General features: G+C 35.7%; 1 protein-coding gene across 4 annotated transcripts in view; it reads right to left on the reverse strand.

Moving 5' to 3' along the window:
- VTI1A (vesicle transport through interaction with t-SNAREs 1A) overlaps window positions 1-24,669 on the reverse strand; it is a 267,012-nt gene that overhangs the window by 208,388 nt on the left and 33,955 nt on the right. For 2 of the 4 annotated variants that reach the window (XM_054637478.2, XM_054637481.2), the window contains exons 4-5: window positions 8,156-8,233; window positions 1,815-1,835 (exon numbers count right to left, since the gene is read on the reverse strand). In XM_054637478.2, coding sequence (XP_054493453.1) covers window positions 1,815-1,835; window positions 8,156-8,233 — 99 coding nt within the window. The remainder of the gene's footprint in view (window positions 1-1,814; window positions 1,836-8,155; window positions 8,234-24,669) is intronic. The other 2 variants (XM_054637479.2, XM_054637482.2) reach the window with 1 other exon arrangement.

Here is a 24,669-nt window from a genome sequence, read left to right on the forward strand (position 1 = left end):
CACAATTTTGTTCAAGACAAACTAAATAAAGGGATTTATTACTTTATTTTCTGCTGCTTTCACCGTATGCAGAGAGAGGAAAAAGTAACTTATGAAGCTAGCAAGGAAAAGCAAAAAAAAAAAAAAAAAAAAATTACCAGAAGCAATGTCAATTTTTTTTAGGTGGCTAACACAGGATTTATAAAATCCAAAAGGTGTAACTGAGTTCAATATAGCTCCCATGTTGCAGCCCTTTGCAATAACACCCTGAATATTCTTACTTGTCTTCATAGCTATTTCAAAAAGAAAAGCAGATAAGCAGCAGCTTTGTTCTTTACATATAATTAAATTTTCAGAGTGAATTTAAAAATTAGGAATCTTTATAAAACTATAATCTTATGTTTGCAAACAAAAATGATCCTACTGCACTCTTTGCAAAAGCACAGGAGCAGACATGCAGGTGCTGTTAAAGAGATGAGAAAATGAATCGTGTTCTTCTGAAAAACCTCAGAAATCAGGCTATACAAACCCTTGCAACAATACTGTCATCTGTTTAAATACTGGGACTATTGGGGAGGGGAGCTCAGCAGTGGTGGGAAGGCTTTCATGTGGTTACATGTTTATTTTATTTAATTTTTTTTTGTTAACTCTTTTACTCTGTAGCTTTTACATATTAATATCAGCTCTATGAGAAGAGGGGGAAAATAAAACATTTGGGGAACTAGTGAAGAATCTTTGTATCACAAATACCTACCTGTTTTTAAGAATTCTCTGTAATTGTCCTTAATCTGGTTACTTTACAATTCTTTGTCATCACCATTTCTAAAACTCCCAAATCCTTTCCTGCAGAGTTCAGTATGTATTACTGATACATTACTGGGCACACATGTTCCACAAAGAAGATACCAGACAAATAAGTGATGTTAAAATACTTGTGCTTCTAAATATATTTATTCAAATACTTCACTGGTCCAAGCTTTCCATATGAAATCCTTCAGAAATCTGACCTGTAAGTAAACTTGACTTTACTCAGCCCTTCTTTTCAGTGGTTACTAGAAAATAATAAAAAATAGCAGTTCAAATACCTGCTTTGCTACAACAGTTAGCAAAAGCAGAGACTAATTTCAGAAAATATACTGAAATATTTGAGAAACTGACCATTAAAACAGGCTTCTTTCTACATATTTATGAGTCATTTTATAACTGGAAGAAAGGTATTCTGGAATACTGATCTCTAGTGTTACATCTACAGATCTACAGCACTCACAAATAAATAATAAATATTGATATGTGTGAAGGTCTCTCTACCTCTACTGTATTTTCAGTGGGTGTAAAATATCGTGTATAATACATAAGCTATTTAAATACCTCACACCAAACTCAAAACACTGTGAAATTCCGTGTAATTTTTAAAATGTTTCAGCAAGGGTTTGTACTAAAGCAATGCTTTCACTTTCAATACCAGTTTATAAATGTACTTTCCCCATCAAAGATTTTGTGATGCAAACATGATTATTACTGCACCTGATTTGATCATGGTATTCTTGGAGAGATCAAATAATAGAGTTTTTTTTCCACCCTTCTTTTTCTAGTGCCTTTTAAAAAAATTCCACTATCAAAGAATGTTAATTTCTAAGGATTGATCTAGAGATTCCTATGTAAGTATACAATTATTAGGGAAGAAGAGGCACAACAGTGAATATTTTAAAGCAATGTAATCAATATTTTTGCTTTGTGTAGATTTCCCTGCAACAATGAACAAAAAGATCTACTTCAGATTTAGAAACTCAGCTTTAAAGGGAAAGCTAGACAACAAAAAGCAAGAAAGTACTCACCTCTTCACGTAATTTTATCAACTGCAACATGAACGCACAAAAAAGATAAAAAGGAAAGAAATGGCAGGAAAGAAAGATCAGTTGTGTGACAGGATACAGAATTAACATTGACAATTTATCTGTTTACATGTTTAGCATTTAAAAATCACAGACAAACACATTAAAAGAACCTAAACATAGACTACATGCAGAGTTTTTTGAACGAATAAAGATCACTTTCTCACACTGTCACATTAAACAAAGAGAATAGTGTGAAATTCTCTTTTAAACCACATCTAAGACACCATCATGAAATAAAGGGGAATGACTTCATAGAAGTCTATATTATAAAGAAAAAAACAAGTTTACTATTCCTCTCTTCGAAGATTGTACAGCTGAAGTGGTTTTGTATATACAAGTTTTCAGAATGTTTTCTGTATATTTTAGTTGTGACAACTGATTTCTTATTTTACTAGCAGATCTAACTTATTAATAGATGACTGCATCTTTATAGCATATATTTCAGTATTTCAATTTTTATATACCTGAGTTCTACTGCAACTATATTATTTAATTTTATTATTGAACTTCATACTGAGGGTTTCTGCCAGGTAAAAAAATGAAGCAGCTTAGTTAAATGTCTCAGAATTATGATTTATTGAATAGCATATTTAAAAATAGACAAAGGAATAGGGAACAACATGAAACATATTTCCCTCAGAAAAGACCCATTCCAGGTTCTTGATCCAGACCACTATACAGTGTGTGTGTGTGTATATATATATATATATATATATATATATATATATATAAATATATACACATAGGGGGTGTGTGTATGCTTATATAGTATATAAATTTATATTTATTTATTTATGCTTGTAAATCAACACAATCTAACACAAATAATATTGCTCTGGCAGCTTTACTATAAAACTAAATAAAACCCCAGCCTGATTATCAAGCTATGTTGTAATATACTCGCCTCTTAGAGAGATAGATAAATTATTTGTACTGGAACAAAATGTATAATTACTCACAACAAATATCTGCACAAGAATGGCCCTTTATAAAAAAATTACAGTTCTCTCACCGATTCCAGTTCGAAATTACAACAGCAACACAATTATCTCAGTTTATGCTGATATGTCACCTACAGTTTCATAACATAGTTTTCAACACATGTGTAAGCTGAGAATGTTTACTACTAATAAAGTCTCACCAGCATGAAGGAAACAAAAGAACCTCCATTATTCTCTATTGTCTCATATGGCTCGTCTAAAACTGCAGGTTTGCCTCACCCCATTACCAAAAGGGACAAGAGCTCTAATGAGATGTAATTAGGGGGGCTCCTACACCACCCCAAGCTGAACGGGGCCAGCTCTTCTGCACCCAGCTAAAGGAACTTTGCTACAATTTGGTATAAAGAAAACCACACTGCTGGGCAAACCAGCGCTTAAATTCAAGTGCTTGGCCTATCATAAATTGGTCTCTTTCTCCAGCTCTTCCCCCCCTTTTTCCCCCAAAAAGGCAAACATTAAGGCTCTTTAGAAAGAGACGATCTGGGAGTTGATCACATAGCTATCTTTTCTTTCTGAGGCCACCATTCTTCAGTTGACTATGATACTTAAAGGGCCAAAGTTTAAAACGACTCTCCCGCAATAGAGCCCGGCCGGGCATGCCACCCTGCTATAATCAATGAGAGTTTTAAAATGCTGCACATTTGCTTTTTCAATAGGTCCCAAACAAAAATGTTCTATCTTGTTTGTGCTGCATGGCTGAATTTAAGCTCTGCATGGGATTTGCAGCTAAGCTAAGTAATGGGAGAGGGTTGGGGTTTTTTTTACATTGGCTGAAAGATATTCATTCAAATTAACAAAAGATGTATTTTTCCCCCATTTAACAATGCTCTTGATGAAAATGTGTTACCTTTACATTTCTATTTTGAAACATTATTTTTATTATGCTCACTCCTGAACTGTAAACAGCGTTAAGCCGTGCACAGCCACCATTTTAGGTTATGATAATCAGCATATTTTTAAAACAAAGATTTTTTTTCTTTTTCTTTTTTTTTTTTTTTTTTTTGCAATACAGAATTCGATACAAGTGGTAATCTGTTCCTTTGTAGGCTAAAAAAAAAAAAATCTGGTTTACGCTGGTTTGAACCAGTGGAATCTCTTGTGGCTAAGCCTTCTGCTGTGACTAAAATCAAAACTGCACCACAGAGAGCGAGGGAGCGAGATGGGATGTGTGAGTGAGTGTGTGTGTGTGTGTGCACGCACGCGTGTGGCCGCGAGGCTCCTCACGTGACCCAAAACTACCGAATTTTTTTTAAAAAGCTGATAACGCCACCGCCGTCTCTGTCCGCATATAGATAACGAATAAATGCTGAACTCTATTAAACGCCCTTTACACATTATCGTGGGTCGAACACACAATTTTCTGAACTTATGATGACAGTCTATTTATTTCGCTATAAACCCTCGGCATGTAACGAACAGATTTGTGTCTGGTAATGATCTGCTCTGCCAGGGCTATATGAAATGATACCGACCTTCTTTAGATCTTGGCGAATTAAATTGACCAACTTCACCCCCTGGTCTGTAGCTGAAGTTTGACACACTTTATGCACAGCAAGCCCAAATCTAATATTATCACAACTTTGTAGTCAGAAATTAAGTAGACACAAAATATTTGTTCACCATGAATCACGTATAGAATGTATGGGTATACGGATATGCAGTTTAATCCAATGTGAATTTATTTAAACTTACTAATGAACATAGCTGCAAAAGAGAAAGGAACACTGTTACACCTCAAAAAGTTGGTAATACTGAGCTTCACATAATTTCAGTCGAGAGAAGTTTCTGATTTAACCCAACATATACTTTCCCAAAAACATGACTTGCTACATAAAACAGTTCTATTATTATTAAACTGAAGCTACAACTTTAGGTAGTGTATCACTGCACTGAAAAACTCAAAACTTTCAAGGGATTTGCTAAATGTTGGTGGCCAAGATGACAAACAAGAAACCAACAGCCTTTTTAAGACCACTCTTGGAAAATAAATAATAACCCAATGCACACAGTAGTTTTTTGGGATTGGGTTTGTAAGGAGAAACTTTTATTTTTGATGCAAGAAGAGATATTTCTTGATTTTCATCCTCTGAGTGCCACATCTGACTACATTCACATGATTCAAATTAAGAAGAAATTAACATATGCTAAACAATGACTTTAGTCAACTCTAGGATCATTAAGAGCACTATATCACTACCTGTCTCATGAAAACAAGCTGCACTTATTTTAAAAGAAACTTTCAATAGCAGAATTATATAATTCTTACAACTTCTCACAGGAAATGCCTTTATGCTCTATCTGGTAAAATCAGTTAAATTTTGGTATAGCCATTAGAAGGGAACTGTATTCCAATTTATTCTGAGTGTCATCTAGACATGATGGCTGGTACTTTTGGGAGACATGTAAGGAAAATGAAGACAAAAGAAAAATCACTATTACCTATTCTTCAATCTGTTCTTCGTACTTCAATCTTTCTTCTTGAGAGAACAACTGGAAACTTATACCTACCATCCTATTCACTACAGCTTATAGCTTGGCTGTGGTTTGCTATAATTTTACCTTTGAAACTCTACTGAAAAAAGAGAAGCGGAATGAGGAAAAGATCCAGATAATTTAGTTTTCCAATAGTGATCTGTTTTATTTGTAGTTTTTTAATATGGTCATACTAGCCAGCAAGCATTAAGTTCCTTTTGTCTTCTCTCTCCACCAAAAACATCATGCAAATGTTTATCACAATGACAAAGACCAACAACTCATATCTCACAACCCTGACTACCCAGGTATTCAATATTTCTATTGGCAGATTTTACCAATTTTTGTGGTTTGGCACGGGAGCAATTCTGAGCTGGCAAGTTTTTTCAACACCTCCTCTGTCACAGTGTCTCCTCTTTCACAGTTGGTGACTGAATTGGGGAAAACAAACCCACCATTTTCCAAACTGATTGAGAAGTAAAATCCTACAATATTAGGGTCAGGATCAGTCCACGTACCGATATTTATTTCCATGAGACAAAACAAAAGCAAGCATTTGAAACATCTTCAAATATTTTACATCACTTCAAGTTATACCTGAGCATCCTTTCATCATTTACTTCAAGTTTTCTACTGATATAATAATGTATAGGAGTGAAAGCATATTAAACCTGGGGTTACTGAGTTAAACACAACAATATCTCATGCTCAGTGTCTGGTGAGGACCCAAACTTCCATGTGATTTTGAAAGCTGTACACTCTAATAAGCTCAATACCAGCTGAAGTTTTTGCACTAACTGCTTGCACCTGCATCTACATGTACATAAGTACAGGTATAAATAAAGATATTTAATGAGAAAAAGAGAATATGATATTTATTATAGAAACAACACAATAAATATTTTAAAAATCCTGGCATTCACATATTTAAAAGAAATTAGGTGACTCCTTTATAGTCCTATTTCATTATATTTTTCAAGAAAGGAATGAAGATTTTTAAAAGGTACAGAGGTAATAATTTCAAGTTGAGGTATAGAAAAGGATTTTGATCACCTAAAAAACTATACAAGAGTCCTTCAGCAGACAAATTTTTCTTCCATATAAATAGTGGTCATTTAGAAGAAAAAGCCCAAAGCTGACAAATGGTTGAAGGTATCATTTAGCTCTTTGAGATGAGAACATGTCTCTTTCACCAAGTTTGGAAAAAAGACCATCAGTCACAGCAAGTGCTCACATGAACCAGTTATTTAAACATTCTCTAAAAAGTGAAAATAAAATATTTTATCTTATCCCTACACATAAGATATTCTGTTATAAGTAAAGCTTCTTATCACAATTGCCCTTTTATGTCTGAATTCACACATTTTTTTTCTTGAAATGTAAAAGTAGCAGCACCTTAAGAGAAATAAAATGAGAACCTTAACAGTTTCACAGGACTTCATTTACAATCATGACATACAGACTGTGAAACTCTTCTCCCAAAAATAATCCTCTCCATAAAGTCATCATTTAGGTATAAAATCCCCTCTTTATTTTACTCAAATTTTGCAATGCCCCCTATCATATATAAATATGAAGATTAGCATCCTTTAAATTTAAGTCTTCACATAGATATCAGAGCTGCTATACTCCAGTCATGTCTTCAGATAATGTATCCCGTGTCTAATTTCATTCATGTATGAATTAAAGTCTATTACAGAGTTTAAAACTTCCTGAGTATGTCTAAAATACTCTATAAAATTGGGGTAATGGTGTCTGTGTTCTGAAAGTTCTTGTACAAGGTAAGTCTACAAGACTTTATTTTTTCTGTCCTCAGTGAAGCTGAGCCTATACTGAGCGTAGAAGATACAAAAAAATTTCAGAACATTGTTCTGATCCATTTCCTTATTTAATAACACATTTATCAAGTAAACATTTAAACCATTTTTTCTTTCATTGCCAAAATAATTTGGATTCTATCTGGTCAGAAGAGAAAATATGACCGGTAGGAAAACTTTCAGCTAACTTCTAACTCAAAAAATACAAGACTTGGATAACATAAATTTTACAAAGAAAAGAAATATTCTCCTTTCAGACAGAGTGTCAAACAAGTTTCATCCCAAAAAGAAATATTAACAGGTGGGTCAAAGTCTCCTGAATAAAGCCTTGCCGTCACAGTGTGTCAGGATCCTCACTGTAGTATGCAGAACAGCAATACGGGTACAAGATTTTAAAAAAGCCCCAGGATTATCAAGCTTTCATTCATTAAAAGAGGTGGATAGCACTCTGCATCCTAGTACAACATGCATTATGAAAGCACGCTCTTATTAGTACAACTTGTGTTTTTGGTACAAGGAGAGAAAATCTGGTTAAAGAAGGAATCACACAAGGAAACTGAGTGGGATACTGCCTAATTCTGAGAGCGCACTTTCATTTGTTTTGCCTGCCAGTGTTGATTTAATTATACTGCATTATTATCAAAGCTGCATTATGTACTTTTTTATTCCTTTTACATGTGTTTGAGGTGAAGACCTTGGCTTTGTCGGCAAACAGCGTGTTTCAAGTTATTTCTTAAGTACTAAATAATAAAGAAAAGAGAAGAAAAGATTTTTTTTGAGATAGCAGACAGTGATCACAAGTTAAAGGGTTAAATGTAAGATCTCCAAGAAACATTTTGAAGTTGATTAAGACCCCAGCTTTGCATTAAACAGTATCACTTCCACATGAGTTGTTGCTAATGCTGTTAAGGAGCAGCTTGAGAAGCCCAGTGTGCCAGTGACCTCCTTCACCCTCCAGCCACCCACTAGGGCTTCTTGATTAGCATCCTACCTGGTTCTCTGAGGAATTCCCGTCATCCCCTAGGAGTTCATTCCGCACCTCATCACTGTAGGCGATTCGTGACCTTTTCTGTAAAACAAAAAGAAAAAAGGGTTAGGAAGTAAAGCTCCGAAGCCATTGGTATCAAGGCTGATCATCTTAAACCTCGAGAGCCCCCTAATGGATACCTATTTGATTAAAAAAAAAATAAAATCTGCAAGTGAAAGTTATTACAAAGTTCTTCAACTGCTGTACCTTAACAAATCTGCATGGCAAAACTATAGGATTTCTAAGACAGTCACACCCTCAACATTGCAGCAACAAAAGCAACTTCTGTGAAGCTTGAGCTCTGTAACATGTGAGGCGAGGCAATATATACTAATAGTAGAAGCATTGAAAAAATGCCAGTGCAGGAACCAAACACATTTTTCTGAAGAACACTTGCTAGTAGGTCAAAGAACACAATGTTAACAGCAATGGCAGCAATACCACTAGACAGGAAAGGAAGACAGAGCTTTTCCCATATAAAAAAAAAACCAAAAAACAAAAACCGAACCTGAACAACACTAATGTGATGCATCTGATTCAATTTAAAGATGTAAAAAATTAACAAGCATTTCCTATGCTGCTAAGGCTGCTGGGAAAGGATCAGAAATTAAAGGGCAAAAGAGAGGAGAGAAAATAACACCACAAGGAAACAATGATTTTCAGCAGTTCATGGAAACACCACAAAACTGACACAGTCATCCATGGGATCATTATGACAGATAGGATATTAAGTAAATTCACAGTTTATGAGCACCAGATTTGCTCTTGAACGGATAATTATGTTGATTCTAAACTAGATCAAGTGCCAAGCACTGGAAAGCAAATGTGTGATGATTAGCAAGGTAGCAGAGGATTCAATGGAGCAATGGGGAAGGCCACAATGAGAACATCAGCCCAGCTTTCAATTTCCCTGTTAGCCAAATAACAGTCTATGACTCAGTAAATATTCCCACACTTACCATTAAAGGAGGGATTGAATTTTGAACATATTGTCCAATTTACTTTCTTTTTCAGAGTAGTTATGGTAATTTTTACACCTCATAAGAGGAAGAAACCCAAGAGCAACAAAGACTAAGCTGTAGGGCCTTCCTTTATTGATGGGGGCTTCCCTCACACCCTGCCATGATAGTGACTACCAGTAGGAACTCAGAAAAAATTAATCCCTCTTCAAACCTCCCCTGCTTGGGCCATCATGCCAAAACTTGTGCTTGGGACCGAGGCACAGGAAAAGAATGCTAGAAATTCTACTGAGCACAGGGAAATTCATCACCTTAGTAACAAAGAGGTTTGGAAGTGGGTCATCCTTTGTGCAAGGGACCTAGCAGTGAAATAAGCCTTGTATGGGTCACCTCAGAGCAAAACATTTTAGCTCTTTCTGCTGGGTAGCTCCCCTTTATTACCAACATGATCACTACAATGTTTACACATTTGTGATTCACTTGCCATCAGATCCCAAAGCTAGAGATGTGTGTAGGAAGGACAAAGCCCTGGACCATGGACCCACTGCAAGAGGTGAATTGTGCCAAATCTTTTGGAGATCTCAGCTGTCACAGTTTCATACTAACCCAGCTAAAGTAGTCTACAGCATTAAAGGAAATGAGAACCTTTAAACAGGCTGTGGTATCAGAGCTGCCTGTTTAAATTATTCATTTCATCACTATGGGGGACTAAAACACTCCACAGTATGCAAGAATATCATATGGAGATAGGTTTTGTTTTTCTCTTTTCTCACCAAAAAGCCAACAAATTGGCATAGATTGCTCAATTACGTTATTTTCCTATTTTCATTTTATACACATCAAACAAGGAAGGAAATTACAAATATATAACAATAAATATCTAATCATCTTTTCTGATTAAGATTCAATCTTAGGACCTCATTTGAGGTCTAGTAGTTCAACTGTACAGTTTCTTCCAATTTCACCAAATGACTCAGCCCCATTGATCCTGTTAGTGTTGAACATATTTATCATTATTAGACTGAGATGAGGAGCATGATGCTTCATGAGCTTGTTCTCTAGTGAACAAGCTTCCTAATAATATGTAGGGACTGAAATGGTCCTTGATTACACATCATTTATTTGAAAGATATAACTGGATGAAATTATCATTCTTAAGAGCCTGCATGGGAGAAAGGAAAAAGAATATACTTCATGGGAAAGAAATAAATGTTAATAGCAATACAATTTTTAGAGGCCCTTTATATTCCTTTATTATCATCATCAGTGAACTTAATAAATATATTTGTATCATTGTTCTTTGATTGTAATAATCTGTCAGGATCTAAAAATCAGAAATTTTATTTAAAGAAATAATGCTTTGGCTACAATTAGATAGAACTCTTTGCCATAATCAATAAATAATTTGATACTACTTTTGATCACAGTTTCACTACCAAATGAATCAATAATATAAAAGGAAAGGTCTTTGAACTAAAGTGTTCATTTATTCTTTCAGGATTTGTCCAAAATATCAATATCTTGAAACACTATTCTTATTTTTATTAAAGTATTATTGGTTAACATTTTTAAATGTGGCTATTAAGATTAATTCAGCTTGTCTGAACTCAATAAGTTTTTTTTATTATTATTTTTTATTTCATAACCTTCAGCTGTTTATAAATATATATACTTTAGCCAAATGCAAGAATGATAGTTTGAGCTGGAAATGTCACACACTCTGCTACATTTTGAAGGAACCCAATTCATAATGCATTTTATAAATAGTTAATGACTTCTATACATAAGCTAACCAGGCAAATCAAGAAATTGTCAACATTTTTAGTCTTAGTTGTCAGTTACCACTGTCTACTGGTACTTTATATGTATGTTTCTAGAAAAGACAGAAGCTTTACAGAGTTTGTAATCCAAGGCATTTCTGGGCAGCTCAATATAGGTTTAAGAGGTTCTGTGTGCAGTTTTTTGTCTGCAAAGCTCTGTCACATATAGAAGTTTTCCTTGTATTTTATATTTTCTTGTATATACCTAGACAAAAAGTCTCAGCACAGAAGTGGTTTTGCTCAATGAATGTGTTTGCAGTTGAGCATAGCGTGTGCCCAAACACAGAGACACAAAAGGGTTAAGCTACTTTCTGCAAGAACTTCAGCACTCAGAAAGTTTCAGGGGCTGTTTTAAATGTACTACAGTACCCAGACCTTCTGACAAGGAAGAATTTCTGATTCCAGGCAGATCTCTCTTGGTTTATGAACAGGATTTTTGCATACTGATTGGGTGATTTCCTTAAAGCCCTGTTCAAACAGATACACTTGCTCAGTTCTGTCTGGCAATTTGGCTTTAAACAATCTGTCTACTTGACCCAAGCCTTAACATTTCCCAATAGAACTGAATGTGTTCATAGGCAAGCCCAGCTAAATTAGAATTGAAATGAATTAACTCAGCTTAAACTAATTAGGATCTGTGATCAGCAGCACCACCCCCCTGTATGATTCTACATGTGAAGCAGGGTACACGTAACCAGACTGTAAGAATTCTGCTGTACCACTAATCTGAGCATACCAATGAAGTTCTTCTATTACTAAAGCATATGAGAAGTTAATTTCCATGGCCTACACATGGCAAAGCAATTGCTTAAATTGCCTCACCTGGGAATTTAATACAATGTTATCATCAGACCAGCCACACTGTAAATAGATTTATAATGCTTTCCATGTGCTAGGCTAGGTTGCATATGAATTAAGTAATGATCTGGTATTACAATACAATCAGCTAGTTCCCACACCTGGCAGACAGGATATTTTGCTAAATTACTACCTATACAGATACATCACAACATAAAAACAGAGAAGGTAATGGGAAGAGAAACAATCTACATGGTGTATGACCGAATTTTACACGGTAACCAAATAAGATGTAGATAGAAAGAGGTATCCAAAATAATCTATTTCCAACATCTGCACAACAGAACACATACTTATTCATTTCTATTCAATTTTGGCCTAATTTTCCGCATTCTATACTTTAATTACCATCCACATTCTGAAATGTTCCCATTAGTGAAGGCCAGAACTAGCCAGTGCCCCCTCACTCCAATGCACTTCCAGCAATCAGCCAAATAATTGATATAAAGTATTGCACATTTTCATACATGAACTAAAGAATAGCTTTCCCCCTCCTAAATGCTAAGCAGCCCCCAAACAGATGAGCAAATGTAGGTGCATTTCAGACAAAAGACCCAGCAGATCCTTTTATCCCAACCTTTCACATTTTCAGGCTCAATGTTTTAAGAACAGATTAAACAGATTTTTCTGGTGGAATAAGTGTAAACAACAAAAAGGCTTATTTATCCACAAACATCTGTTTTCATACAAAATCTATTAGAATTTCCAAGTATATATACATGTTTTTAAAAATCTCCAGGCACCTGTTTCACAGTTTGGCCCTGCTCAAAATGTAAATAAATACTTGAGATTAACATAACAAGAAATAATTTGTGGGAATATATCAGATTTTATTTTGTGTTTATTTTGTGGCAGAAGTAGTCACTTCTGCCATTTGCTAAAAGCAAGGTGAAAAAAGTGACCTGATCCCCAAATGGACAGCTAAATACTGCAGAAGATACTCCTTCATCTCTACCTTTTGGAATAGGCATTTAAGTATTTTTTGCTGAGCACAAATGGAAAAGATACAGTTGAACAAATTTAGAGGAAAAGTGGCCCTACTTAACAATCTTAAAGCTTATATTGAAACAGAAACCCAAACTGATTTCTTAGCATACAAGAAATATTGGAATTTCTTTTCTATTTGAAAAATTGTGTTCAAACATCAGTTTTCAAAATTTATACTTAATTTTAATTTTCAAAACCATATTTCTCTGTAAAGGTCATCAAGGAACAACAAACTAGACACTTCAGACTGCAATTCCAAAGGGGTTTCCAGTTCCTAAGTGCTGAGTTTTTAGCAATTGGGTGCATGAAGAAGGAAAATTGTGCTAATATACAACATGGTGCAATGCAGGACTTCCAAGCATTTCCTTAAGAAAACTGAGGAAAAAAACCCCAAATGAATACATTCCTGTCCAAAAGTAAATAAAAACTATTCCACAAATCCACTGAAACTTCTGATTGAAAGAATCAATTTAACAGTACATGTCAGCTGGCAAAAGTCAATGTCTCAGCCACCCCCAGTGCTGCCTCCCTCCCTGCACACGCAGAGAAGAGGCTGCAGGCAACTCTGGAAGAGAAACAACTCAAACCCCGTGTTCTGCCACTCTGCCAAATGTCAGCAGCTTCCTGCAACTGCACTGAGAAATCAGACTTCAAGTGCTAATGTGAAATTAATGCAGAGATCCTATCATCCATCTTAAATAGATGTCACAGGTCCATAAATCTTCTTTTCAATAATCCTCATCAAACACACTTTTAGTTTCATTATGGGGTGAGGGCAGGGAGGAAGGTCAAGCAAACCCCCATGAGGACACATTTTGTTATGTTGATGGTGAAAAATGCAGCTTCTGCCCACAAAACTACTTCCACCTCAAACTCAGGACCAGTGGATCACTTGTGTCACCAATGAGGCAGATGCTTAAACTGCTACATTGCACCTGCTGCGGGTAGGGAAGGAAACAGGTGACCTGAGAGAGAATGGAAATTCACTGTTTTTGTGAATTTATGGAGTAACAGAGGATGGTTCCTATCATGAAAAAGACAGTTCTATTTAAAAAACCAGCTTTTATTTACCTGAACTCAAACTTGTAAACTTAACAACCCAGAAATGGAAAGATTTTTTTAAAATTCAAAAGGTTGGAACTAGCTGACCTCTGCCTCATTCTGTTTTTAGAGAATGATAAAATATTCACTATGATCACTATGGAAATCTATGGAAACATCTAAAGAAACCTAATATAATGCAATACAACAGTTATAAATCCAAGCATAGAAAATTTCAGGTGAGTACTGCTTGGGCTTGAATAGTACTCTCCAAACATAAAAAGGAATGACTCCCCTTAGCCTGGCATGTAAATCAATTTTATTTTTCTTTTTATTATAACCACTCATCTTTGCTTGTTTGAATTACCACATACTAATTCCAAACCTTGGTCCCTCCATATACAGTATTTTATTCTTTCATCAGAATTTAGTTTCTCCAAGATGCCTGTAGTTCTAGGCTGTTCTGCACAGCAGTTTGCCAGCCTTTTTACTCATGTGCCATAATCTCAAAATGTGCCAGGCATCAGCTGCTGCAGGATGGAAGACTGGGTATATCTGCAAATTTAACTGTAACATCTCTGTAGGCCAACAGTGATGCATGACCTCTGCACTGCTGACTTGCAGTTATTCCACTGTCCACTGTTACCCACAGCTCACAGCCTGTTCCTGTAATGTGCTTTTCAGTACTCTAATTTCAGTATTTCATCCAACCCCCTTCTATGGATTCCTTCAAATGACCATTATTAAACTATCTTCTTTCATTACAAAGCCCATCTTTTCACATCTACTTAGCTGGCTGAGTTAACCAACTTCTCTATTCAGTCACTGGAAATTCCTTTAAATTGTGCATGAGATCACATAAATTCACTCCTTCTCAGATCCACCTTCCTGAAAAGCATGTTGCTTCCTTGTAACCACCCTCTGTGTGTTCAAAGACCAGTCTGATAATTTAGATTGTTGAATTAAAAGTTGGTTGTTGTGCTTTTTGCTTTGATACATACAGCACACATATATTGGCTAATTTGCTGACAAAGGATTTGCAACTTGCAGACCCTTTTTACTATGGCCATTTCTGTCATCAGTGCTGGAATAAAAGGCAAGAGCAAGGCTGGAAAAGGGGGAACACCCTCTCTTCCCAACTCAGAAAACAGTTTAAAATAAAGACACCTCAGGTGAAAGACCACACCTGATGCAGGTTCAAAGTAATCTACACACTGACAATTAATTGGGGTGTAGGGGGACTAAGTGGGATAAATTCTGCTATTTAGAGCATAGGTTCACAATTGGTCTTGAAGTGAAAAAGGACATGTCCAGACTGTGGCCTCAAAAGACCCCATCTGTATGCAAAGAATAGGAAGAGCCAAAATCAAGTATTCTTGATAGAGAAATTAATCCTTAATTCATGTTCAGGCTAACCTGCAGAAAATATTTAAGTATATCAATATGATCACTTAATTCATTTACTGTGTCAAATCTGAGAAGACTCTCACCCCTAAAACAGACTTTCAAAGTCATGTGAGGCATTGGAAGTCAGTCACTAATATCATACAGGCTGCTGTTTTTCTACAGAAGTCTCTGTGAGATCTGAATAACTTCCATTTAAAGACCAGCTGAACTAGGCTACAAAAATAAGCTTATTTTGAGAATGGTTTATCTACAGCAGGTTTTTGAAATGTAATATATACATGTAAGAATTACAAGTTTCTCTGCAAAACTACCTTTTAGGGAAAATTGTTAAAGGTAATGGTGGAACAGAGAACTCCTAGTGCCTTTTAAAAGCACACTACAAAGCTTATGTTTCTTTTATGAAATTTTTATTGGTTATCTCCACTCATCTCCTTGCTGTAATGACCTAAGCCATGTATTTTAGTGCTTTCTTTTATAACTATGAGTTTGGTTTTGTGCCTTTTCTAATAAAGTCTATTTTACCACACAGCTTCATCTATCCAACTAATGCTATTTAGAGGACAAGGAGCAACTACACATCACAATCATGTACTTCAGACTGTTTTGTGGTCCAAAGACTTTATGCTGTGTGGTAGTGTGTAATTAACATAAATGTTTTCTAAGCCTTGGAGATGGAAGATAAACTCCAGTGTGTTAGACCAACAGGCAGATGAACTGAGAAAATAAAAATATGGAGCCATTTTCCTCCAAGGGAGGAAGTTTAATAAGAATGCCAACTTTTAAAGAGTGCTCCCAGAGACACTAAAGCGGAGAGGAAAAAAATCTTAAGGAGGCTCAAGATTTTCTAACTAATTAGTTCACACTAATTAGCTCATGGTGAAGGATGATAAACATCTCAGATAAACCAAAACATTAAATGTTCATTAAAATACCTTTGTTTCAGCCAGTATCTCCATCTGGAGCCCAGGTTCCCATTGCTAACAGTAACAGGACACCTGCTGGTACATTCCACCAGCTCCTTCCTTTCCCAGAAAAAAAGCATCCAAGTTTCACTTCCTTCCTCTTAATTGCCTTTATCAGTCTGTACCTAACTGTAAATGAAAACCTGTAAATGGGCTGAACCAGTTGCCATTTTTGAACACTACCATCACCTTTTTCAGCTCTTCCACTCCCTGGATTTCTAACAGTAGGCAAAGCCCAGGAAAGATGGTATTTTTTAGGCTTCCCAATTAAAAGTACAATTTTGCTACAGAGCTCAGTTCTCTTAATAAATTATACATTTTGTCCACTGTGAACTCCAAGTGTAAAAGCCAAAATGAAACCATAAAGACAGATCTCATTTTGGACATCCAGAATGAGGACAGGGAGAATGAGATGTTTCTAAGGCAGCTGAATTGTCCCACCTCCATTTGTGCTACTCTGATAGGATCTATTTTAAATCAAAGAAACTTAAGCAAACCTTTCCAAAAATACTTTCTAGTCCATAAAAATCTATTTTTAGACACTGTCCTTTTTTTACTGAACACACACACTCTCAGCAGCATCTTTCCAGTCATATATTGCTATATGCTTAATTTCTGAAAATACACAGAATAAGAAATTTTCAGTTGACCCCTAAGAATATTAATCACAATGTGAAGAATCCTATTCCATGAGAGGAGGATATGATAATTCCTGACCCCACCATTAAATAATAATAAAATAATGCTTGATGCAAAGAACAATTAAATAGACACATTGTGTAATTATGGTGGTTGCATACAAACACACCCACAAGGTACTCATTCTGTGTACTTCACTGCAAACACTGAACTATAAGCAAATTAGCTGAAATTATTGATTAATGAAAAGGGAAATGAAAAATACTTTGTGTATAACATGGCCCTATCAAAACTAATTTTTGGATCTTGCTGTTCATGCTTCCTGAATTTATTATTTTTGCACTGACATGATTTAGCTGAGATTCCTTTCCTTCCTTCTAGAACATATGCACTTGCAGACAGACATGTTGCCTTGCTCGAAAAAGATAAAAAAATTGTCTGAGTTTAGTAATTTTAGTAGTTTAAGTGGCCACAATTTGGCTTTGAAGTTTGCAGCAGATTGATGGGGGAGTAAATCTGTACTTTCACTGCTCCCCACCAGGCACTACTGGGACAGCACCAGTTGTTTCATGCTGTGTTAAATCAATAGCTAATATGGTAAAATACTAACCCGATGTTCAGACATGGCATTTTCTAGTTTTATCACAAGCTGATGATGAGCAGTTCTTGCTTTGCACTACCTGAGATAAAAGTCAGTAACTAATCCACTACCTCTAATTTATTGAAAATCCACTACCTCTAATTTATCAACCCAAAGTCCTTCTCCTTTTTATACTGCCTCTCCATTTTCCAGTCTCCCCATTCAGTGAAAATACTTGTTAAAATATTCATTCAAGTGGATGAAAAAATATAATACACATAGCTACATGAAAAATAACCATACCAACCCATTCCCTACTTTGTTTATTTCTTTAGAGCTCAAGTCTTAAGCCTAATAATACAGTGTAAGGGAAAGGCAGTATACTTATAGAAAATATTGATATTTACATATATTTCGTATTTAAAGTGTCTCTCTAATAGACAAGCTCCATCTAACTTGCTGTTTTTTCCTGTTACCTGTGGCATAGTCAGGAATTCTGCCTCCAAGTGGACCAGCATACCACACAAAGAATAATGAGCAACACCAATACTGGCAGTAGCTCATTTCACACTAAACACTGATGTCCATACTCCAAAAATTCACTGAGTATTTCTGTTTTGTCCTTGTTACTATGTTGTCACCACCAATGCTTACACATTTCTATTGATCTTGTTTATAGCTGCCTAGATTTTCACTGTCAAGACAATGTAGTGTGAACCTTAAGGAAAGTCTCACTTGATGTATGACTGCATAAAGGCTGTTATCACAGTCAAAGCTTCAATTAGTCCAGAACTTGTACTGCCTCCTATAGTGGCCATTAATGGATAATAAGGAGAAATCTTAAGAAACAGAGCAAGGATGGAATTATTTTCATTTCAGTAAACGCCGCTTGTTTCTGTTGATCAGCAGTTCAGGGAGTCTGAGATACATCTAAGAGCTTCACACTTAATAATAAACCTTGGTGGTTACTGCTTAAATAATACTTCTTTTATTTAAATAACAATTGAAGAGTGGCATTCATACACAAAAAGATGTTCAGATCTCAGTATTAGGACAAAGATTAAATTCAAAAGTTATCCTACTTTTCACTTGAAAAAACTTGAGTGAAATTCCAAACAAAGAAGCTAACAATTAAAGTATCAAAAGCAATTAATTTGTACCACAGAGTGTTGTAATATCTCTTGCATGAAGCACATTTTGGTAATAAGAATTTAATTCTGAGGATCTCATCTTTACATGGTGAATTCCAGAATAAGACAATGATTACCTAATGAATTACTTCCCAATTTCAGCTCATACAAGTTAGTTGCTCTCCCAGTCTCCTAACAAGCTATGGCAAATATTCAAATTATTCATATTAGAAAAATAGAACTATACTCTACAGTCATATTATATTTCTGCTCAGTTCCTTTGAAGTGCAAGAAAGGCCCAGTACCATTTGACCAAACATCTGTCCCTCCACCCCAGCAGCTGTTCTTGCATGGCACAGTGTAGAAACTTCTGGTATAACAAAGCTGTTAGCATCAAACACAGATGATCTGATACAAAGCCAAACAAAGTTTGATAGCATATGGCAAACATAATAGTTGCAACACCAACTCATGAACCTGACATGCAAAACCAACGTGGAAAGAATATAAGGAACTAAAGGAAGAAAAAATTGTGTAGCACATATCTGAGTTTGATTCCTGAGTATTCAAGGACAGATAAATTTATGCAATAATTTCAGTTTAAAATTTCATTACCACTGTCCAATGCTACTATGAGCAGCTCTATGGTTCTACAGGACAATGACAACCTTTATCACAGGATCATAACAGATTTCAAAAATTTCTGAAGTAGTGGCCTCACATAAAAAGTTTAGAACATTGTTGGGTGACAGCTTATAGATTTTTCCCTTAAAACAAGATGTATATTCCTGATAATTCAGGATCCTGCAGTAAATCACAAGACTGATACTTGAGCATTAACTCCAAAACATAAGTGATTCCACAGTTAAGCAGGAAAATGGGAAGCATAGTTGCACATAGCTGACTAGAAGTATATTTTTATTTAAGGATGAAAAGCTATTATTGCACCTTAAAAAGTATTCTATCAGAAAGTGTTTGCTAGACCATTGGGATTCCTAGTTTGTATTTCACATTTTGTATCTAAACACCTCATCAAAAAGAGGATATTTCAGTTATTTATCACATCCTAAAAGAATCAGGGGATCAGTAGGAGCCAGTATGTGTTTTCCTAAACTGTATTTCCATAGATGGCCACTAAAACTGACACATTTGTTTGTGTCACTCTGGGAAAAACAATTGAGACCTTGTGGCTGGATTTCCTCCTCCAGTGTATTATGGATCTACTTTGACTAAACAGATAAAAGTACAGAAATCACCACAAGGCCACAAACCAGATCCATAGAATAATTTATTTAACACTATCTGCTAAAGGGGAGAAGCACTCTAAGACTTTCCCAATCACTCTAATTTCTTATAGGGGCATCCCTGATGTCAGTGTCCTGTTTTTCTCAGGGGCTGGATAGTCCCCATGGTTATTAAGAAGAAACTACCCGTCCACTATCTCAAAGAGAAAGGTGCACATACATATTTCTCCTTTGTCTGTTTGATTTACAGACCTGAGGAATATGGATTACCTCTGTTATCTGCACAAACAAGCTCTACTAGAATCTTGGCATTCAGTCAACTTTTATCTTGGGGACCCCAAATTGTACTGTTAGGCAACACAGAGCACCTATCTCGACTGAATTGTCACACAAATAGATTTTTGTCAGATGTTCAATTTGTATTGGGGAGCATGCCAGCAAAAACAAAAGTCAGCAATTTAAAACAACAAACCAGCCCCTGTGCTGACAGGAACAAATTACTATATTCCAAATGAATAAGAATTACTGTAGATCACAGATCCTCAGTATGAGCACTACACAAAGGGTGGAAAAATGTTCCTCAAATTAATTCTTTCTGGTAACTCCGTGCTCTGAAACAAAAGGAGGCTGAGTGCAAATAAAATACAATGCAAAATAATACAAATAAGTTTATAAAAGCACATAAAGAGGTACAATCAAAGAGGAATTAATTATTTAACAACTGGTAGTGCAAAGACAGGAGATGAGGAAAGACTCATTAGAGTTCAAAACTAAACTTTTGCAGTTGGTCAAACAGTGCAGCAGTGTGTTGTACTTCTAACAACTGCCAGATCTGCTTTCGAGGCAGTGACCTTACAGAGCTGAGTGCCCTGCGAGGTGATGCATGCATCTTTTCGGGCAAAGATAGAAGTAGCTGCAAAAACACAATACATTTTGTTAGCCCACCCTAGGAGCAAAACTTATTTCTGTTCTTCCACAAACCACACAGAAGGTCTAGCACTATCTTTTCAAAGAAATCTTCTGATCACTCTGTAATTATTCCTTTTCGAGTGACCCCATTCCATAACACACCATTTATGAAAAGACCTTGAAAACACTTTCCCTCTGAAACTTGGTAGTACACTACACAGACCTTAGCATTTGAACTAGGAATTATTTTTCTTTTATGGATTATAGCACTTAAAAAAGAAGCCTTCATCTACAAGCTAATTGGAATGAAATTTGTCTAATTTTTTTCTGTTTCTTTTTCTGCTGTTTGCAACATTTTTGGGGGGTTGTTTTGGGTTTGTAACTCTGTTGAAAAACTCAGCATGTTCACTCATAGTCTATCTCCTACCCTGACAAATAAAATGATTTCCAGTCTTGTCTTTGTGACTGTAATTTCTTACCTTAGAAATTACAATGCCAAAACAGCAATGTGAAATAATAATGTAACACTGAGCACTGGTATGCATAAAATTATATAAAAATCCCACCACCCTAATTAAAAAAAAAAAAAATCACCAATAATGACACTGAGAAAAAGCATGTACAAAATCAAGTAAAAGTAAAGTAATATTTATCTTCTTGAAAGTCATCTCCTGGAAAAATTTATTAAAATGCCTGCATAATGCACTTTTAGCAAACAAATAATATTAGAAAAATAAAGCTGCAAGCAGAAAAATATTTTAATTTAATTTCTGTTGGATCATTCCATTATCTGTACAGTGTATACAATGATTTTGAAACTACAGGGAAACCACCTCTTCCCATAATTTTAAGACATTCTAGAGAAACTTTACACAGAACCAGCACAAAAAAGTGAGCAGTGGAACAATAAATAGATATAATCCAGCCTCTAGCTTAATAAATTAATTTGCATATAATGGTATAAATGTAAGGCATCAGTCAAATAATTAATACTAACAAAATGGTGACAGCCTAGTTTTGTGGAAAATACAGAGCAGCCACTTTGCAGTTTACTTTTACAAACAGAGAGATGATAAACAGGTTTCATTGAACTTTGAGCAGCAACAGATACTCTGCATCTCAGCCTTGGCCCTAAGACAACAGAATCAAGATGAGTTTTGTTGAATGCTGCCATGATTAACCTAAAAGCTTGATGGCTGTATTTCCTATCTTACAGGAGTAAGTGTAAATGCAGGATGCTCCACTCCTGGCCTTTGCTCTGTCAATCCTACACGTGTTGAGAGATCAGTGGGATGGGCAGCACACAGAGGTGATGCCAGCCCTTGTCCTGCTTGTATTTGAGTCAACTCCTGGTATGACCACATTAGAGAACAAGTCTAGAAAGGGAACTATATATTTACAGATCAAAATGAGATAACATACATAATACAGACACTATACCTGCACAGAGAAGTTAGTGTCATTCTAGTCCTGCTTAGTAAACAGAAGATGAAAAAAAGCAAAACTAATGTAATTTTGAATGACGATTTCATTATTTCCCGTGACAATAAATTAAAGCATTTGGCAGTGCAGAAATTTTTTCACATTGTTACAAAATCGATTTACAATTATGAGGGTGATGGGGATTATTTGCTATTCAATCTATACCTGTCTGATTCACAATCAATACATGAACTTAAAAACCCCTAACATGTCTTTAGAGTAAAAGCTGTGTGTCGTGGAAGACTATATAAACTGTATTGATGGAAGCTATACAATGTACAGAAGCACACTGCTACCTGCTTCCTGCGGTCATTGTCTTTTTCTCATACACCGGGAAAAATACCATTCTGCTAAGATCTGAAGTTTTAATACTTGCTTTGTGGGGTTATGACTCTTTTATGTGGAATTCAGAGGCTGAAGCATAAGTACACAAGATCTACCTGCATCTTTTGACTTGAATTTTGTAAAACTGGCATGGGACGAAACCCTTTGGTGAACAAATATGCGAGGGAGATGGGAAGAGATTGATCAATTGATTACTTTTTAAACAGAAAATGTAAGAAAGCTCTTTCCCTGGCAAGATAGAACTTAATAATACAAACCCTTTTAAATCTCAGTGGCTGAAGTTCTTTCTAATGAGAGTTGATTTGGGGAAAATATCAAACTTTTCTCACTGCACAGGGACAGCATTCCTATCATATTTTCCTATTGAATGAGCAGGAAATATATGAACACCAGCTATGTGGCTGCATCAATACACTCTTTGACGCAGCAATTCATAGAGGAACGTGGCTGAAAGTCTAAAGATCAAGCACTTCAGTTTTCAAGTTTTAAAATTTAATTATTAGGAACATAACAAAGTAAAATAAAATACTGCCTTATTTTAAAAGAAGTACAACTGTGTTGTTGCATAAACCTGATATCATCAATGTGAGCATATCCTTCACTAGCAAAGCCAAGGCAAAGATCAGATACTGAAGTTCTTTGTGCAGAGAGGACATCTTTCTGACTCTGGCCACCAGGCCTGAGGGAGTTATTTGAGACCTACTGAATTACCAGTAACACAGTAATATTAGACAACACTGTTTCTCATTAACAGAAGTGCTAAGGGGGAAATACTAGGCTTGCTCTGCAGTTATATAGCTGTACTAAAAAAATTAGGAGTCTGAGTGAACTGCATTGTCACACGCAGTAGACCACAAAATACTGCTTCACACAAAAAACTCTGCACTACTAACAGAGCACTCTATAAAACATTGTATCTAAGTAAAAAACAGTAATGGTTCACATGAATTCTTAAATTGTGTGTAATATTTAATGAAATTTATACGAGGAAATTTATACAATTTATACAGTCCTTTATACAAGGACTGAGAAGTGTGTAACTATTTCAAACTCAGGTTTTGTGCTCAAACTTCCACAAAGTGGTTAAAGAAAATTTTCAAGATACCTCTTTCAACACAATCTCCTCATTTCCAGATAGGTTTCTAGGTGGTTGTTGCTTATATTGTAAGTGCTACATTTTAAAAATAAATGTGAAGTGGTAAGGGTCTGATTCCCAGCTGGATAAGTTATATAGAAACAATAACTCAAAAATGTACAGCTTAACATTTGCACTATCTTTAAGTGGGCATATAAATCCAAAGTGTACAAAGTTAAAAATATTTCCATTTACAGAGCTTTTCCTGAGAATGTTCCTATGAATGAGGCAGACATAGAAACAGATGGAATTTGTTTGTATTCCCAAATAATAGTTGTGGTATTTTCCCCACTTAAATTATAACTAGGATCACACCAGAACAAAGGAAGTCTTATTATTTTCTGTGTAGGATGAAGCTAAATATATTGATCTATCACTCCAAGTAAACCAACACATGCCTGCTATATTGTCAAAATTTAGTTGGAATAACAGGCACTGCTTACCTAAGCAAAACTTTCACTGTTCTGGGGGCCAGGAAGCTCAGACACACTGTTTATACCTCACCTGGGCACAACACTGTGGAAGTGACTGCATCCCCATCTGTGTCACATGTGGTCAGGAAAAAATGAAATTGATAAAGCTGACTTAGCCATGCTAATTCAGACCAAAGGTTTAGCATGCAGTACCCAGGAAGTGCTAATATTAGAAACCCAGAGAAGGGCTCAAAGTGCATGACCTCTGTCTGGTACCCCCTCTTTCCTCACCCACCTTGTGGTGGACTACACATCAGGCCCTTCCCAACTCTGATGCCCTCTCCTCTCTTGCATTTTAATCTCTAATTCAATAAATTAATTTGATACCACCTGACACATATTATGAACAGTAGTGAAAAACTTCTCAACACTGCACCTTCTCTATATGCCTCTCCACTTACATAATCATCTCTCTATAGAGCCCTTCCCTCTTAAACCTAGCTGAAAAATTCCTTTCCATTACCCAGTTCCTTGTACTGAGCTGCTCCAGAGCTAGTTCTGCTACTG

The sequence above is a fragment of the Agelaius phoeniceus genome, chromosome 9 (genome assembly GCF_051311805.1).
Source record: "Agelaius phoeniceus isolate bAgePho1 chromosome 9, bAgePho1.hap1, whole genome shotgun sequence".
NCBI lineage: Eukaryota > Metazoa > Chordata > Aves > Passeriformes > Icteridae > Agelaius > Agelaius phoeniceus.